General features: G+C 54.5%; 4 protein-coding genes across 4 annotated transcripts; 2 read left to right on the top strand and 2 right to left on the bottom strand.

Moving 5' to 3' along the window:
- The first annotated feature begins 1259 nt into the window (after positions 1-1259).
- TRIREDRAFT_50625 (uncharacterized protein) lies at positions 1260-3358 on the top strand. Its single transcript, XM_006967650.1, has 3 exons — positions 1260-1896; positions 1994-2299; positions 2366-3358. The coding sequence occupies exons 1-3, from the start codon at positions 1644-1646 to the stop codon at positions 3337-3339; spliced, it is 1533 nt and encodes a 510-aa protein (XP_006967712.1). The 5' UTR covers positions 1260-1643; the 3' UTR covers positions 3340-3358.
- A 3109-nt stretch (positions 3359-6467) lies between these two features.
- On the bottom strand, positions 6468-7528 carry TRIREDRAFT_66329 (uncharacterized protein; the record flags this gene model as incomplete). Its single annotated transcript, XM_006967579.1, has 2 exons — positions 6468-6859; positions 6925-7528. The coding sequence occupies 2 exons, from the start codon at positions 7526-7528 to the stop codon at positions 6468-6470; spliced, it is 996 nt and encodes a 331-aa protein (XP_006967641.1).
- A 2802-nt stretch (positions 7529-10330) lies between these two features.
- Positions 10331-14031, top strand: TRIREDRAFT_123126 (uncharacterized protein; the record flags this gene model as incomplete). The annotated part of the gene is made up of 6 exons (XM_006967649.1): positions 10331-10455; positions 10537-11339; positions 11390-12076; positions 12128-12424; positions 12473-12904; positions 13022-14031. The coding sequence occupies 6 exons, from the start codon at positions 10331-10333 to the stop codon at positions 14029-14031; spliced, it is 3354 nt and encodes a 1117-aa protein (XP_006967711.1).
- A 743-nt stretch (positions 14032-14774) lies between these two features.
- On the bottom strand, positions 14775-16833 carry TRIREDRAFT_110015 (uncharacterized protein; the record flags this gene model as incomplete). Its single annotated transcript, XM_006967578.1, has 4 exons — positions 14775-15192; positions 15284-15810; positions 15891-16727; positions 16819-16833. The coding sequence occupies 4 exons, from the start codon at positions 16831-16833 to the stop codon at positions 14775-14777; spliced, it is 1797 nt and encodes a 598-aa protein (XP_006967640.1).
- Positions 16834-17741: the final 908 nt, after the last annotated feature.

The following is a 17741-nucleotide window of genomic DNA, read 5'->3' as shown; positions in this document are numbered from 1 at the left end:
GATGCGATGGGTTTGGAGCTGGGAATTGTCTGGTACGTATGTACTGTGTGCGAGCTGGAGCTGTCTGGTTCCAAATTGTTCACAATGGTCGCGCACGAGGCTGCCTTGCCTTGCCTTTGCTGATGCTGGTGCTGGTGCTGATGGCTGCCCTGTCGGGTCATGAACCCGCATTGCGTCACACAGTCCGTCCAGGCACCTCGAGGGATTACCTGACAACCCTGACCCCAACAACAAGCGAAGTGCAAGTACCCGCAACTCCAATGCCAGGGACTCTGCAGCCATGTCGGTACTTGAGCGTCCCCGTGACGCAGATGATCAATCTACCACTTCTGCCACGTAAACTCTATCTGAAGTAGATGCGCAGATGAGTACTGTCTTTGTCGCGGGCAAGGTACCGAATACCTCCGCAGCCGCCCTGAGGTTTCCATTTCCTTCGTCCATCCTGGCCCTGACGAGCCGCCCAGATTCGCAGCTATTCCACCCGACAGCAAAACGGCAGCATGCGGCCCCCGCAGCTTTGAAGCCCTTGCGACGCGGTCAATGAGCCCAGCCAGCCCTCTCTGTTCTTCTTCTTTGTCCGTCTGTTCGTCTGTTCGTCTGTTCTGTTCCCTCTTTGCCCAAAACAGGCAACATCACGAGCACTCTTCTCCATGAACAACACCAGTCTTGCACACAATCTGCTTCATCCTCCAGGAGAACGGAGCTTAATATTCATCTCTCTTCGGCTCTTGAAATTGACTCGCAGACTCCTTTTGTTTGAACACACACTCCCCTTTTCTGCTCCTCTGCTGGGTTCCAGCATATCTCAGACATCATCGTCCTTTGCCTCGTTAATATTCCCTCAGCTTCGCTTGTGCTACGGCGAGGTTGTACTGCACTGGACTGCTAGCGGCTCTTGGCCCTTGAACCTCTGCAGCCTTCAGGCCTTGTACACCACCTACCTAGCTGCTGCCGGTCTAGTGGCTGCTAGAACAGTTTCGAACAGTGCCGCAACAGCGTCCCGGTCGTGCGGGTTGAAGCACCAGACAGTGGACCTGCAAGCCCGTGCCGCCCTCTGCAGCAGGCACAGCACCGCAGCACAGCGCAGCACAGCACAGTGCTCGACTCCCACCCGACCTGATAAAGCCCGGGCGAGTCGCCTCCAGCGGCTGTGGCGAGTGTCCGAGTGTCTGTCAGTCAGTCTGTCTCGCCCAAAACGCCATCTGATCCATCTTCCCCCATCAACCATCCACCACCACCCAACTGCTGTTCTTTTCGCCCTCTGGCAGCGGCTGCTCCGGAACGGTCCGACGACAAACCTCATTTGCATTTCTTCCTGTTTTCTGCGTGAACCTTCTTAACAAGCGACGACTCTCGATTACTGCTTTTGCCGCCGCACCTACGGCCGATTTTCCTCTGGATCTGCGCCCTCGACGGCAGATCGGCTTTGGGAGCATCATCCATTCCTCTCCCCCGCAGCCTCCTCACCAGACGCAGTCAGAACGCTCGCAGGGCCGCGATCGCGGCGGAGACGCCGGTCTCGTCAGTCTGGCTCCTCGGAGTCTTGATTTCTTGTCTTTCTGTCCTCTTTCGCCGCCAGCGAATGCTGCTTCTTGCTGCTTTGCCTGTCGCATCGACTCGCCTGCGTTGAAATACCCTCCGCAATGACGACGTCACCATCCTCCGCCTTGACGGGCGTCATCATCGGCCTCGTGTCGTCCTTTGGCTCCATCGTCCTCATCTTCCTCGTCATCTTCATCTTCTGGGCGTCCGGCTGCGCTGGCTCCGGCCGCATCATCCTCGACCGCATTGGCCGACCGGGCGAATATGACGACGAGCAGGCGTTTGCGAGGGAGGAGGCCGAGGCCCTGGAGAACATGGACGACATGGCCAGGACAGAGTATCTGAGGGCCAAAGGTATGCCACGAGCCCATCCGCGCATCCATCTGCCCTCCCGCCTTTTTTCTGCGGCATCGCGTCCTAGCCTGGCCAAACGGTACTGACCATGAGATAGCATTCATCACCGCCAACCCTCCCGAGTCTGCGCAAACCGACATTTCCCTCTCGCAGTTCCTTGCCATCCAGGAAAAGGGCGTGTCGGCCTGGGAGTTTGAGCCCGAGCTGGAAATTGCAAACTGCTTCGTCCAGGCCCGAACCGAGATTGAATTCTTCGATTCCGAGTGCACCGTCATGAGCAACCTGCCCGTGCCCAAGCAAAACGACGTCTACTACTGGGAGGCCAAGATCTACGAAAAGGCCGAGAACACGCTGGTGGCGATTGGCATGGCCACCAAGCCGTACCCTCTGTTTAGACTTCCTGGTGAGTTCTGTTTTCTTTTTTTTCTGTCTCCATGACGTCGCCTTGCGATATGCTAAATTCCTCTAGGTTACCACAAGTACTCCGTTGCATACCACTCAAATGGCTCGCGACACTACAACCAGCCCTTTAGTCGAACCCCGTACGGTCCTCAGATTGTTCCCGGCGACGTGATCGGCGTTGGTTACAGGCCGCGGACTGGCGTCATCTTCTTTACGCGAAACGGCAAGAAGCTCGAGGAAGTTGTCCACGGCTTAAAGTCTCAAAACTTCTTTCCCGCCATTGGAGCCAACGGGCCAGCGTCTGTTCACGTCAATTTTGGTCAGTCTGGCTTCGTCTTCATCGAGGCAAATGTCAAGAAATGGGGGCTGGCCCCTGTCACGGGCAGCCTGGCTCCCCCGCCCCCGTACGGCTCTGAGCAGGGCAGCATTCTCCTCGAAACCGGCACCAAGGACGGCTTCACCTCTTCGCACGGTCGGGCCCATCGACACTCCGTGAGCGGCACGCCCTACAGTGTTAGGATGGGCGAAAACGATCTCAGCGTTCAGCATGGACGATCACGCAGCGGAAATTTCAGGGTTCTCCCTCCCACGAGCCCCGGTCCTGTCAGGAGTCCAACCGACATCTCGCTTGCCCAGCTCGTGCCATCCGACGAAGGTGGTGAGGCTAGCAGCAGCACGCAGCTTGCGCAGGAACAGCATCTCAACGGCAACCCTCTCGAGCTCCATCTCGAAGACGCAACCAACCCGCCTCCTGACTACTCAAGTCCAACCCTCCCGGACGACCGCAATCGTCGGTACAGCTCAGACAGCGAGGACGAAAACGCCCCTCTGATTCAAGTCATGACGCGCAGCAGGGGTGAGTCTTCGTCGACAATACGGCCTGCAGGACATGGCCAGTCCGCTACTCCCCAGGATCCCGTGCCCAGCTACAGCGACGCGATACAGCAGGGCGCGAGCCCCATTCGACGAGATAGAAGTAACAGCTCGGGATCTGAAGATTCAGTCCAGAGCTCAAATAGCGGGTCCTCTGCGTCCAGCTGAAGATGAGCAGGCCTTTTATTGAACGACATCCAAACCATCCATTCACACATCTACACACATCCACATCCACATCCACACACACACACTTTACACATTGTTACATACTTTGCGTGGGCGCTTGGGAGTTGGAATAGCATCGGGATCTACCATTCAACGGGGGGGACATTTTCTTGTCTTTTGTCCTTTTTTTTTTTGTTCTATAGGCCCCCTCTCCTCCAGTACCTCAGAACAGGTCCAACCTCCTTTTCCTTTTGTGCTGTCACTCCTCTTGTTGTGGAATTTTTCCCATGGATGAAAGAGAAAACTACTCTACCTATGACATGATACCACCTCTGTTGAATTAAACTCCCCCACCGGCGACTCTTGAATTTTCATTTGTTTTTTCTTGTTTTTTTCCCCTTTTATCTTGGTTTGGCTTTTTTTGTCTGCTTTTTTTGAGTAACACCTGTCATTGGGTCACTTGTGTCGAAGGGTGTTGAAAAAGGGGGGTGTTGTGAGGCAAGGTGCTTTGTTTTGGTGTAGAAGTGTGTTGAGATTCTGGTGTAGATGGGCCTCGATTGATGAATTCTATAGTAAGAGCTTCAGCTTTGTGCATATCAGCTGGATTGTGTGACTTTGTGATTTGGTGATTTGGTGATTTGGTGACTTTGTGTGTATTGTCGAGCTTGTAAGAGTGACGTATTAGATGAGTTTTAGAGTTGGGGTGGGTGGTCGTTTGCGGTAAGGTAGGGAATGTTGTAGATTTGGAATGGAAGGGGTTTGGGCTACTATATCTTGCAGCCCCGAGTTTCGATAGACGCTGCTTAAAGTTCTTCTCTTTGACTTGAACTACCTTGTGGTTGAAAGGATATGTCGCTTAGACTAGAATAATATAGCAAAAATAGTCAACTGGATAGCCGCTCTCCGTTACACAGTCCCATGGCTTAGATCTGCCCATACAAATGTTGCTGCCCTGTCTTGCGTGCCTCGGCTTGCCTTTGTCAATGGCCGATGATTGCGTTTGCTATTCTTGATCTTGTTGATCGGTGAACTGATTTCCTCTCCTTTCCTTCGTGCTCTTGTGATTCCAGTCTGACGCTCACAATCGACATGTGAGTCAGTCTGTCTCCTACAATTCTTGTCCCTTGTTCCGATCTTGATTCTCTCCACCATACTCTTGACCGTTTCGTCCTTACAGCGTCATTGCCTATATCCCATCTGTGACCTTTCAGGGCTTTGACAGATTCGTCACCTAGCTCTAACCCCTCCAGAAAGACAAGAGCTCGGCTTACAAAGTAGCCGGGGCGTGATGGCGGAACGACGAGATTTCACTTTGGTAGATTAAAGAACTCCTTGAGTTCTAGCCCTTTGATATTCATATATTGTTCAAAAACGATGTTCCTTGATTTGGTGCGTAAGTCGTGGCAATTGGAGCAAGACTGTTTTGACTGCGGGCAAACTTTGTCGAATGGCAGCTGATCAATCTCGAGGATTGCGTCATCCAATGATAACATGCTGTAGCCGGTGAACGGCGCTACTGGGAAAGGCTCGAAGAGGTCAAGTCTCAGGCTTTTGATGAGCGCCCCAAGGTACATCGAGGAGCACGCAAATGAACAACAAATCCCCTTTGCGGAAGCCTCTTCCTTCACTAGTCTCTCGAGATCAGCGAAACAGGCGGATAGGTGCCCTTCTCTTCTTTCGTTAAGGGTGTCTGATGGATGAACTTGGTCAGCATGCCTCATTTGAATCTTCAAAGCATGGATTCCATTTGGGCTTACCGATGGCGTGCTGTGATATTGGTAAACCTATGTGATCAAGAGACCCTTCGCTTGTCTTGATGACACCGGCTGTCGATGTCAGGAAGGCTTTGGCATCTTGGAAAACCCAGGAAACACAAAGGTTGTACAACGCATTTCTGCCTTTTGAAGCGACTTTGCCTAGGTGATGTAACCATGTCCTCATGAAGAAGTTGACTGCATTATAGCACTGGTAGTGGTGCACCATGATGCTTATCTTGGCCAGTGTCTCGAGGCTCACTGACGAAGGCACCTTTGCCGTCTCGCCGTGAAAGAGATTCATTAGGATAAGTAGTGCTTCTTCATCGTAATCTTGGGTTTTGATTGTGTACGAATATTGGCCTTGGGCCGTTGTATTCTTGAAGCCATCCATCGATTTCTGGAAATACGCGGATGCCAGCGCAAGGTGCTTTGACGAGAGGCGCATCCGAACTTCTGGCTCACCACACGTCGATTCCAGCTTTGGACGCTTCTGTGGCGGGCTTGTAGGCGGTGCGTGAACAAGAAATGGGGCATTTGGGTTGCGGAGTATGAGGAGAGTGTCTCCGTTTGGATCGAGGTCGTGGAATTTCGGCTCCATGGCGTTGAGCTGTAGGGTTCCTGGATGGCGAAGAACCTAAGTCGCGAGATGCAAAGAAAAGGAAGAAAGAAGGGAATTGAGAAAGAGGGAAGGAAAGATGCCCTGATGAAAAGTGTGGGCATTCACTGGAGGAGAAAAGAATTGGCAGCTGCCGGCAGGTGACTGCAAGGGAAGGAACCAAACGGCAGGTGCATGGCTGCGAGGGAAAGGAGCGTCGGACGGGAAGTGTATAGCTGCCTGCTTTGCACTCCTCAGGCAGAAAGATCAGATTGAATACTACCAATTTAACCCACTAAAAGACTGTTCTTATCCTCCTCCTCCTCCTCCTCCTCCTCCTCCTCCTCCTCCTCCTCCTCCTCCTCCTCCTCCTCCTCCTCCTCCTCCTCCTCCTCCTCCTCCTCCTCCTCCTCCTCCTCTTCTTCTTCTCTATCCTACCTGTCTTGCGCGGCAAGCCTTTGTCAACCTTGAGATTGCCCAGCTGATATTCTTCTTCCTTTCCTGTCCTGGATGACGGATCTTTCCTTCCCATCGTTCGTTTCTCGGGAGCCCTATCCCGACTTCTCAAAGTACTTACTTTTAATTAGGGAGCCAGTCGTCAATGTCCACCTCATCGATCGTTGATACCTGGGTGAGGTCTGCTATTCCTTGTTGTTTGAGCCCTTGTCTTTTTCCTCTTAGCTTCCCCGCAGGCACCTCATCTTCAGATGGTCCAATCTTCTTCAAGAAGGGTTCAGCTCGATACGGCACGGTAAGTAGGCTGCGAGTAATGGTTCTCAAACTGAGCGTTTGATGTAATCCTTGAGCACCAGCCCCACTACCCGATTGATATACATGTCAACCATCGGCTTTGTCTTGCTAGTAAGACTGCAGGGCTGCCTGTAACTGTAGTGGTTCCTGCTGCCGCAGAATCTATCCCAAGATGGCTCCTTTATCCCGAGGATTCCCTGCTGCAGCGATGCCAGGCTGTAGTCGGTATACGGCGGTAATTGGAGCTGCCCCGGAGAAAGTCGCATCTTGTCCATGCCCTTGGTAAGGGCGCCTATGAAGACTGAGGAGCACTCAAAGGTGCACCCGAGACCATTGTCGGAGCACTCGGCCTTGACCAGTCCGCCGAGGCCAACAATGATTTTACTGATGAGGGTTTGTCTTTGCATGTTCATTGCGTCTAGGAACCAAAAGTTAGATATTATGCCATCTGGAGTCTCACAGTATGCGTGAGATGCGACCTACTGATTACCGTCAGCGGTATTGGCAAGCCCAGTGAGTCAATATTTCCTTTACTCTCCTTGATCAAAGTGGCCGTCAACCTCTGGAAGGTGGGGGCGTCCGGATACACACAGGAGACAGAGAGCCTTAGCAATAGGTTTCTCCCGGTGTAAGAGACTTTGTCGATGCCAGGGAGCCATAACTGGATAAAGAACTTGAGTGCCTCGTGGCATTGGTAGTAATCGACCAGGGCGCAGAGTTTAGCAACGGTTTCAAGGTCCATTGACATGGATAGGCCTGCCGTCTTGCCGTGAATGATCTTCATCAAGATAAGAAGCGCTTGCTCGTCCCAGTCTTCAGCACTGACGACGTAAGAGTAGTCGCCCTCGGTTGTCGTCTCTTTCCATTCGTTGGCCGTCAGCTTCTGGAAGTACGCAGAGGCCAGCGTCAGATGCCTTGCCGAGAGCCTCATTCGCACCTCTGGCTTGGGAGCGGCCCATACTAGCGCGGGGCGATTCTGTTGCGAACCGGTATTAGACGGTGCAGAACCAGCAAATGGAGCGTTTGCGTTGCGGAGAATGAGAAGCGTATCCCCCTTTGTGTCGAGTTCATGAAGTTTCGGCTCCATTGTGCCGGGAGCCAGAGTCATGAAGGTGGGGAGCTTTTGGGAAGAGTGAAGTTGTTTGGAGTAAGGTAAGGTAGTGAGTGATACGTGATCCTTGTGTGAATTCCGCGGCAAGATTTCTTCTGCTACCTACCCCATCAAGCACTAACTGATTGGTCCAAGAGAAGCCGCGCAGGACTCGTTGCATCATGGTCAAATCGAGTGGCTCTGATATTGTAGCCTGCCGCCATGCCGCCCACACGCTTCAAGATAAATTCCACATGTGCACCGTAGCGCCATCCATCAAGTTGAAGGCTATATCCATACCAAGATCAATCGACGAGACACAGAGGATCATCAGTATCATCAAAACATTCACTCTATTTCCCAGAACCGGGATGCCGACTACAGATACATGTAGGTAGCCTACATGTACCCAATGAAGGTCCAGATACAGGTGGTCGCTCCCTAAACCCATCGTACCTGCTGCCATGCCCGCTATATGATTGAAGGTATATCCCAAACGCCAATGCAAATGCTTGTAACCTGCAAACCTCATCCGACAACTTCAAAGTCATAACCCAATTCTTCCACAATGGCCTCATACTCGGCGTCCTCCTCCCCAAGCTCCTTGGTCTCCTCACCCGGTGTCTGCGCCGACAGGAACGGCTCGGCATTGCCCTCGACAGCCCTCTCCACCAGCTCCGGCCAGTAGTCGAACCCGTCGCGCACGGTGAAGCCGGCCTTGTGGCCCAGAAACATGCGCCCCAGCTTGGCCCTCTTGCCCTCTACCTTTTCCAGCCGGACGAGTCTGTACCCGAGAAAGACGATGGTTTCTTCTTCGTAGTACGCCGAGTAGCCCTTTTCGCGGACGACCTGAAAGTGCCCGCCGGCGCCAATGTTGACGTTGAAGGACGGGTCGACGGGGACCTTGACACCCGCACCAACCCCCGATGAACGCCCCGTCGAGTCGCTAATCTCCATGTTCGTCAAGGTGACGATGTCGGTGATGAAGTAGCCCTGGTCGTGGTTGCTCCGCAGCAGCTCAAACAGCTCCTCGAAATACTCCTTGTCCTTGAGCAGCTCCTTGAACTTTTCGCCCGGCGAATCCATGTGCCATATCCTCGCCACCGTGGCCATCTTCTCGCTGCTGTCCTCCTTGGCGCGGTCGACGAACGCCTCGAGGATCTCGTTGAGCGAGGCGGAGACGCCGGCGTCCTTGATGCGGCGGGTCCAGAACTTGACGTTGCGGACCTGCACGGGCTTGGGGTCGAGGCCGGGGACGATGTCGCGCGGCAGGCGGGCGCCAGGGCGGTAGGGGATGTGGCGCTCGGTGGGGAGGTCGGGGTATTTGACGACGCTGCCGATGAGCGTGTCGCGGTAGACGCCGGCGTCGAGGCGTGGCTGGATGAGCCAGAGGGGTTTCGTCTCGTGGGCGTGAGGCATTGCGTCTGCGGAGCGGGTGATGGTGACGGGGTTGAGGTTGAGGTTGCGGTTGAGGCGTTGGCGGTGGTGGAGGTGGTGATTGTGAGGGCTTGGGCTGATGATGGCGGCTGTTGACATGATAGAATTGCAGGAGGAGAGAGTTTCGAAGAGCAAAGGTATGGTATGGGATGGGATTGGTTGTGAGCGTAGTCGATCCTGGGGCTGTCCCAGCTACTGCAGTACTGGCGTTGTCAAGCCCAGAAGTAGGACGCTCGACCAGAGCCTGTATGAAGATGAAGTATATACGGTGGAAATTCACGCTTCAGGGCATTGTGACTATATGGTGAGCTTTATTGCAATCATGAGATAGGATCTTGAGCTGGTTCGCCGCATCAGTCATGTTTGGTAGGTAGAGAGCCTTGGATGTGGCATGTGACGTCGTTTGTGCCTGGAATGGCTGAGAGGCCGCCTCTGGACCAAAGTTTAGGCTGCGCCACACGCTCGGTGGTGGCATCACCCGCGGCTCGGTGTGGTTGCTGCGCCACGGATAGCAGCAGACTGGATTTGGCGATGGCAGCGGCTATTCAAGGGCCGGTGAAGAATGAGTCAATGATTTTTATTTGATATGGAGAAGATGATTATTGGGATAGCAGGTGGTCAGAGCGAATTAAGGAAGAGAAGTGGGATGGCGGACAGTGGCAGACGGTCGAGATCCTGCTGGGTATAAGCGCACACGGTAGCGACTAGACTGAAGTAAGGAGAGGCTTCGCCGGGAACATCCAGTTACAGACAAACTGATCGAATGCCACCTCAAAAATCCAATGCCCTGCTGATTCTGCCCTGAATATTTGCCACTGCCAGGTCACGCCCTGACTGGTAAGGTGTTGAGGTTTGGTGTGTCCAGTCGGTTGGTTCGTCTCCTCTCGCCAGAGCCCTTGAAGTAAGGCTGCGGGAAATGGCGACCCAACCGGTCGGTATCACACATCTGCCTGGTGACTCCAGGCAATGAACCGTCGCTGTTATGGCGCAGAGCCTTGAATGTTGGCATGAGGCTGGATACAATCAGAATATTGCAACTTGTATGGACAGATTCACGTATTTTCTGGCCTTTGACGCTCAGCCACTGAAGGAATAACCTGAAGGCCCAAACTCTAACCTGCCCGGGCAGGCAAGAGCCTCAAACTGCCTGTACTTTCAAGGTACCTGCGCTCCTGCACCAGCCACGTCCTTCGCTTGTCAGGTCGCCATCCTCCTCTCTCCTTCAACTCTACCTTACACTTCCATCATTCCTCTCCCAGTCGATGGCCTTCACATTTGCGCACCACAAACTATCAGACGTGAAATGTCCGGTGAGGCTTTCACTCACAATACGACAATCTCGACACACCTGCACTTGACCCCATGGCGGACTCGCGCGACTCCTTCAAGGGCCTGTTCCAGCGCGTACGAACAGCCGTCACACGGCAGCGAAGCTCAGAAGGCAGCGGCTTGCGGACAGTTCATGACCCTGAGGATGCCGAGATAGAGTAGGTTTGGCTGCGTCCCCGCTGCGATTACTCCGTGGTATGCGAACCTCCTACTGGTACACTTGCCTGACTCAAATACAGCATTGTGGCCGTCCATGGCCTTGGTGGACAGGGCTTCAAGTCATGGATCTCGCTCGAGGGCGGCAAGGCCAAGTCGTGGCTGGAGGACCTTCTTGCGCAGGATATCCCCAACGCGAGGATCATGACGTATGGCTACATCTCAGACGGAGTCAACTACCGGTACCTGGTGCGCAACGTGCTGTACGGCAGGGCCTTGGATTTGGTCAAGGAGCTGGGCAATCAGCGCATTCGCGACGGCACCACCAGACGGCCGCTCTTCTTCATTGCGCACAGCCTGGGAGGGTGGATCGTCAAACGAGCGCTCATCATCTCCAGCGAGGCCATCGATGCGGAGCTCAAGGACATTGAGCTGGCGACTTGCGGAGTGGCTTTCCTGGGCACCTTGTCACCGGGGAAGCCACTGTCGCCCACGCCGCTCGCGCATGTCATTCGAAGGACCACATCCGGCTTCGACGAGCACCCGGCATCTACTCGAGGGCACTCCATGCAGCCCCAGCCACAGGACATCGAGTGGTTAGAGAACCAGATGGAGGCATTCAAGGCGATTACAGCGAACCTGCCGCAGCTGTCTTTTCACGAGACTAAGCAATCGGACGACGGATTTGTGGTTGAGCCGCGGCATTCCATGTCGGGCTCAGATGGCGTGCAAATCGGACTCTCTGCTACTCACTCAGGCCTGGTTCAGTTCGAGGGCCGAGATGCCAACTACAGGACGTTTATTAGCAAGTTTCGCGGCATGGTCCACCATGCCACTGCTTCTGGACTGTTGGAGAAGAAGCGAAAGGCGTTTGATCCCGTCACAGGTGAGTAAAATGCCATTGCTCAAATCAACAAGACTAATACGGTGACCTAGATCAGCAACTGGAATACCTAAGCGAAGGTTTCAACATTCCATACAAGCTGCCATCTGAGCCGAGCGTCATCATTCACAGAAAGAGTCTGCTCGAACAGCTTGAAGCCAGCTTCAGGCCATCCCCTGATCGGCAAGCTCTGCATATCAGCATCGCCAGCTTATGGGGAGACGCCGGCATTGGCAAGACTACTCTTGCACGAGACTACGCTGAACTCAAGAAGCACGAGCTTTCGTTCATTTTCTGGATTTGGGCCGAGAGCTGGGAGACGGCCGTGACAAGCTACCTCGAGTTTGCCACCCACTTGGTTGAGTACTACTCCAAAAATGCTCCTCGATCTCGGGTCGAAAACGAGCTGGGACTCACGGGCGTCGAAGAGATGCTCAAGGTGAAGAGCATTCAGCAACTAGATACGTTGCGAGTCAAGGCTGTGGTGCGAGCCGTCAAAGACTGGCTGATGAGGCCCGAAAATGACAAGTGGCTGCTCATATTCGACAATGTTGAACCCTCTTTCGACATATCCGACTTTATTCCACTCACCCTTACTGGAAAGATTATCTTGACCTCTCGGGATAGCAGCAACTGCATATGGGGTACGAAGCTGCATGTCGGACCCATGGTGGACGAAGAAGCCGTACAGCTACTTCGCTCAATAGTGGGAGACGAGTCACTAGAAAGCGATCACGAAGGTATGAAAGACTCTTTGATTTGGGTGCTTGGATAACTGACACGCACATAAGATGAGGCAGCTCATAAGCTAGTACGGCAGCTCAAGTGCCATCCCCAGAGCATAGCGCTCGCCGCCTCGACCATCAACAAGAAGGGTCTGGACGTCTCTTACTACCAGAGTGAGGTCGCGTTCAACATGCCGCTGAGGACACTGGGCTCTATGCTTGATCAATCTTCCGTCACACGGACAGTACTTCGTGTCAGCGCTATGCTTTCGTACACAGCCATTCCCGTCGCCTTGTTCGGTTCACCCAAAGGCCACAGGAACACGCCGGCGCGGTTCACAGAGACATTGAAAGAGATAAGAGGTAGGCGTGAAGGGATTCTTCTCAGGTTCAAGACTAACTATAGTGTAGCCTTTCAAGAAGCGAACCGACTTGACGATGTTCTGCAATACCTGTTTGATCAAAACTTCATCCAAACACCTTCCCCCGACTCAGCACCGTCTTCCGCAACTTCATCGCCCAGCTCACCATCGGCATCGCAAGCCACGAATTCCTCGACATCATCCTTCGAAGCTTTCGTACTCGACCCTGCGGCGCGTGAGCACGTGCGCGCAACGCTCAAGGATGGAGAACAAGAGGAGAACGCATGGTTAGCCTGCAATATCTGCGTGGATGGCATCCGGGAACGGGAGACGACTTCGTCGAGCCTACCGGAGATTCACGATTTCGGGAGGATCATGGCGCCTCACGCAAAGGCTTGCTATGATGACTGGTCCCGCATCTTAGAGCGCGACGATGACGATGTCGCGTGGCATGTCTTGGGAAACGTCTGCATGACGCAAGGTGCGTTGGAGCAAGCCATTGGCTGCTTCAATCTTTCGTTGCGGCAGAGGTCTTGTATGGATGCCAGGGAAAGAATACAAACGTCCCTGTCACTCGCCTCATTGCTTCAACAAGCAGGAGAACACGAGAAGAGCGCCGAAGTCCTGATGGACATTGACTTGGCTTCCATCGACCAAGCCCTCGGCTTCAAGGTTGCTCTGGCGAAGATATCAGCGGCAACCGCTCGAGGTGACTATGACTACGCGGAAGACCAGTACGGAATCATCGAGCATAAGCAAGAGGAAGAGCTTGGGCCGACGGATGCGGCGACTGTGAGTACTGTCCAGAAGCTCGCATCAACGCTAGAACAGCTGGGAAAGATGGAGGAGGCACAGGCACTCTATCGCCGAGTGTACATCTCGTACCAAAGCATGTTTGGCCCGGGCCATCCAATCACCATCGAAGCCCTTGATGAGCTTGCGCACGTATCCAAGGCTAGCAACGCCATGGACGAGGCCGAAGCACTCTACAAGAAGTCACTCGAGATCAAGACAAGAATCCTTGGGGCAGAACATCCAAACACAGCTCACGCACTGCAGAAGCTGGCTGTCATTGACGACATACGCTGCCGTTATGATGACGCCAAGGTCAAGTACCGGAAAGCATTGGATATCATGGCTGCCTCGCTTGGCAGGGCTCACCCTCTTCATACGACTACGATGGAGAACCTGGCATTAAGCTGCCGCCTGCATGCCCACTTGCTGGGCGAGGAGGACGAGACGGCATCCATTCACTCGTCTGATTCGAGTTCAACTCCGCGCGCTTTTCGATCTCGATACCGGCGTCGTTCAACAATCAACTCGACCAACACCATTACTCGCGATCGCTACACGAACTCGAAGGAGGAGGCGGTTCTTCGCGATGCTTCCCGTCGCCGGGCATTTGGCGAAGCGGAACAGCTGTACCTCGACGTTATTGCGATCAAGAAGTCGGCGACTGAGCTGTACCGCGAGGGAGAGGTTGTCGAGACGGGATCCAAGCTCAGAGAGATGTACGAGAATGAGCCATTCTTCCAGAAGTGCCGCGATGAGAAGGTGTTGAATCTGATGGGCCTCCTGAGGGAGATGAAGAGGAGGGGAACACTCTAACTCTTCGCTGTGAGTTTGACTCGAGCCGAGCAAGGTGGCTGGCTTTGTCTCGCTGCTATAACGCAGTTTTCCAGGCCAGGCATTCAACAAGCAAGATCGGCCGTGTGGCTCAATGGCAGAGCGTCTGACTACGATTAAGTACATCAGGAGGTTGCAGGTTCGACCCCTGTCTCGGTCAATTTTTTGGTGTCTTTCGCCACCTTCTCTTTTTGTGGGCTACACTTTGGCTAGCTCAACGTTTTACTGTTTTTTTCTCTCTTTTCTTGTGTTCATGATATAGGTGGTTTTGTCTGTATTTATCTGTATTGGGGTGAGCGAGGAGTTTTCTGGTTCAGGTGGCGCGGCCAGAATGGCGGCAGTGCTTTGTAAATAACATTGCTTTCAATCATACATACCCTCTGTTCATCAATGATTGATTTGTCGTCGGTACCTATATAGAGATGGCCTGGCTATAACCAGCCTGTCTCATGCCAAGTCTCCAGCAAAAGTTATACTATATACAATCTCCCGACATCCAATATTCTTTCTTGCCAGAGCCAAAAAGTAATGGCTGCAAAGTTGACAAGGCACTCAGAGTACTCACGGTACTCGTTATAGAGGTACCCAATAAGTGTGAGTGACTGATAAAACAACTCATCACTCAGGTCCCCTCCCCCATCATAGAGACCCAATGCCAATGTATAAATCCTGCTCAATAATGATATTCTTTGGGCGCATATCCATAACACTCCTATCCTCTAATATCACTGCTGCTGCTGCTGCTGCTGCTGCTCCCCAGCCTCAGAAGGCGGTGGCGGCGGAGACGGAGGCGGCGCGAAATACGCCTTGCCCGCCTCGACGAGAATCTGCTGGTCAACCCTCGCCTGGGCATTATCCCCAAACTCGACCCTCTTCCACGTCGTGATGCGCGCCTCCTCCGTGTCCACCTCGAAGAGGCGCAGGCGGCGAATGTACCCGTCGTAGCCGGCGTACCCGCCGAAGCCGATGCCGCCCGAGTAGCACATCCACATGGCGGGCACCTTGTTCGCGGCGGCATCCTTGTCCTTGTCCTTTTCCGATTCGAGGGGCAGTTTCTGGTCCCAGCCGGGGAGGAAGGATTTGGTTTCGTCGCCGTGGGAGGAGAGGGAGCAGTAGTCGTTTACGTGGTCGCTTTGAGCCCCCCTTTTGTTAGTGGATGTGGTATGGGGTGAGAGAGAGGAAGAAAGAGAGAGGGGGGGGGGGGGGGGGGAGGGGGGTGGTATAATTGACTTACTGGCCGGCGCTGACCATGACGACGCCCTCTTCAATGAGAGCGTCGTGAAAGCCCGTATTGTAGACGGGCGCTGTGACGCCTTCGCGCCATTCGCCCACGCGGGGCTTGTCCCAATCTGCGTATTCTGTCAGGGGTATGTGAATAAAGGCAATGTCCATGTGGCGGTGCGTATATCCGTCGTGGTTCTTCTTGAGGCTCGCACTGGTCTTTTTGAACCAGTCAATCTGGCTGGGCTTGACCCAGTCGTACCCCGGATAGTGCCGCTCGTCGGGCGAGTAAGCGTGGGTGTCGAGTAGGTAAATGGTCAAGGCGGAGTGCTCGTTGTGGCCCCGCGCCAGGACCTCGATGTAGTAGTTGCCGACGCCGTCGACGTCAACGGGGCCGGCCTGGGAGAGGGAGTAGGGCAGTGTCTCCATGAGGGCCATCTGGCCTTCGCGCGACATGGACTTTTCGTCGTCGTGGTTGCCGAAGATGGCGGCGTAGGGGATCTTGCGCTCGATCAGAAGAGAGGCGTACTTGTATATGGCCTGTGAACGTCAGCATCCTGTCCCATACAAAAGCGAGTTACACAGTGGACTCTCGCTCGAAACAAACAAGGGCACGTTACCGATGGTGCGTCAGGGGCTGTATCACCGTTGACCTGGTCGCCGCTCAGGATGACGAGGTCGGGCTTTTCCTCGTCAAGCATCTTGGTGAGAAAGTCGAGCGTCCTGGGGTCGGCCTCGCATTTGCCCCCCTTGTAGCTATCCGGCACAGCATCGCGACACTCGCCCACGCCGGTGCTGAGGTGCAAGTCTCCCACCTGCATGATCTTGAACCGGCCGTTGTCGGGGATTCTCGGCTTGGGCTTCTTCGGCTGGTGAGGCGCTCCCCTCCGCACGGTCAGGTGCGCGCTGAGGAGGTTGCCCCCGGTGCCGAGGTGCAGAGGCCGCCCGACGATGCCCCAGCCGTTGCGCGCCTCGGTTGCGTCGTCGCCAAAGACGACGTCGACGTCCGTCACGGCAGCGTCCGAGTCGCTCGACTTTTTATTCCGGGAGCGCTTCAGCCAGATGCCGCCCGGCCGGGGCTCCCAGTGCTCGCTGCCGTCGGCGACGTCGCCGGGGTTGAGCGATCCGACAGAGACGCCGACGACGACCTTGTCATCTTCGGACAGCTCCTCTTCGCGCTTGCGGCGGACGTGCAGGTACGCCTTGGATGTCCACGCCCTGCCCAGGTACAGCTCCTTCTCGATCCGCTGCCATTCGTTGGGGTTCAGCTCGCAGGAGGAAAAGGGCTTGAGGGAGGAGCAGGTCGTGAGGGTGATGTCGGTGACGACGAGGCCCGGGTGGTGGGAGGGCATGTAGTTGTGGAGGGCGTTGGGGAGGACCCTGTAGTTTCGGTCGAGGAAGAAGATGACGATGGTGGTGACGAACACGACGGCGCCCAGCTGGGTGAGCGTGCGGACCTGACGGAACAAGCATCGTGTTAGTTGCTGTCTCGTGTCCACGTCGATGCGACCAGCCAACAGTAGCAGAGAAGGGAGCTGGGCAACGTACTATTCGTCGCGTCATCTTGGAGGGATGCCCGCGGGGGCTGCAAGCTGCGTGTCAAACAATGGATGGATCAACTGTGAGGGTAATGCGCCGCGCAGCACAATCTGCTTAGTATCGCGTGGTTCGCATCTTTGTGCAGTCAAGCATCGCGGAGGGGTGTCGGATATCGAATGCCGCCACTCGATACAGTTGGCCGCAGCCGCGCGGGAGGGTTCGGAGTCGAGGCAGCTGTCTGTGTGTCAGGGCAAGGGACTCATGCAGCCAAAGTGCAAGCCAGCAGGTATAGGACTAGGTAGGTATCCAAGTCTGCCTTGAAGCGGTGGGATCTCCGTCTGGCCAGGAGGCGGTTTGGCGGTTCGTGGCATGTGGAAGCTCGTCCATGCGGCGGCCAAAGGGGTTCAGCATCCAATGCCGGGAGGCCGCAGGACGAGGCACGCAATTGGTCCGAGGCCGGGGTCCACGTTGATCCGACTACTACTAGTAGGGCTCTAGTAGAGCCTTGCTGCAGTGGGTCAGGACCGCCGAGCTGTAGCGAGCTCAGGGCCTGGAGCTGCTGGAGAGCCCCTGGAAGCAGCAGCACTAATGCAAGATCTTGCCGGTATCGAGTATCGCTCCAGGTTCGATCGCGGCGGTTGATGTTACGGTGAAGGGATCCATGTCATGGCAGTCGGGTTTGAATTTGACAGTACATAGTATCGTAGTATGGGGGAATCCGGAGGCCATGGGGAAGAATCTGATATGGGAAATCATAAGGCATAGTCAGAGCATGTAACTGAGTACATGAACCTCTTGTAAATGCTCAATTCGTACTCCCTAGGTACTTGGAGGCCCTACCTTGGTAGGCTGCAGGCTGGATCTAATGATGAATGTCAGATTGGTTATTTCAAGCCACAGCCATAATCTCAATAATCAGGTCAATAGGCAAT

The sequence above is a fragment of the Trichoderma reesei genome (assembly GCF_000167675.1).
Source record: "Trichoderma reesei QM6a unplaced genomic scaffold TRIREscaffold_18, whole genome shotgun sequence".
NCBI classification, from domain to species: Eukaryota; Fungi; Ascomycota; class Sordariomycetes; order Hypocreales; family Hypocreaceae; genus Trichoderma; species Trichoderma reesei.
This window is presented reverse-complemented; position numbering and strand designations above follow the sequence as displayed.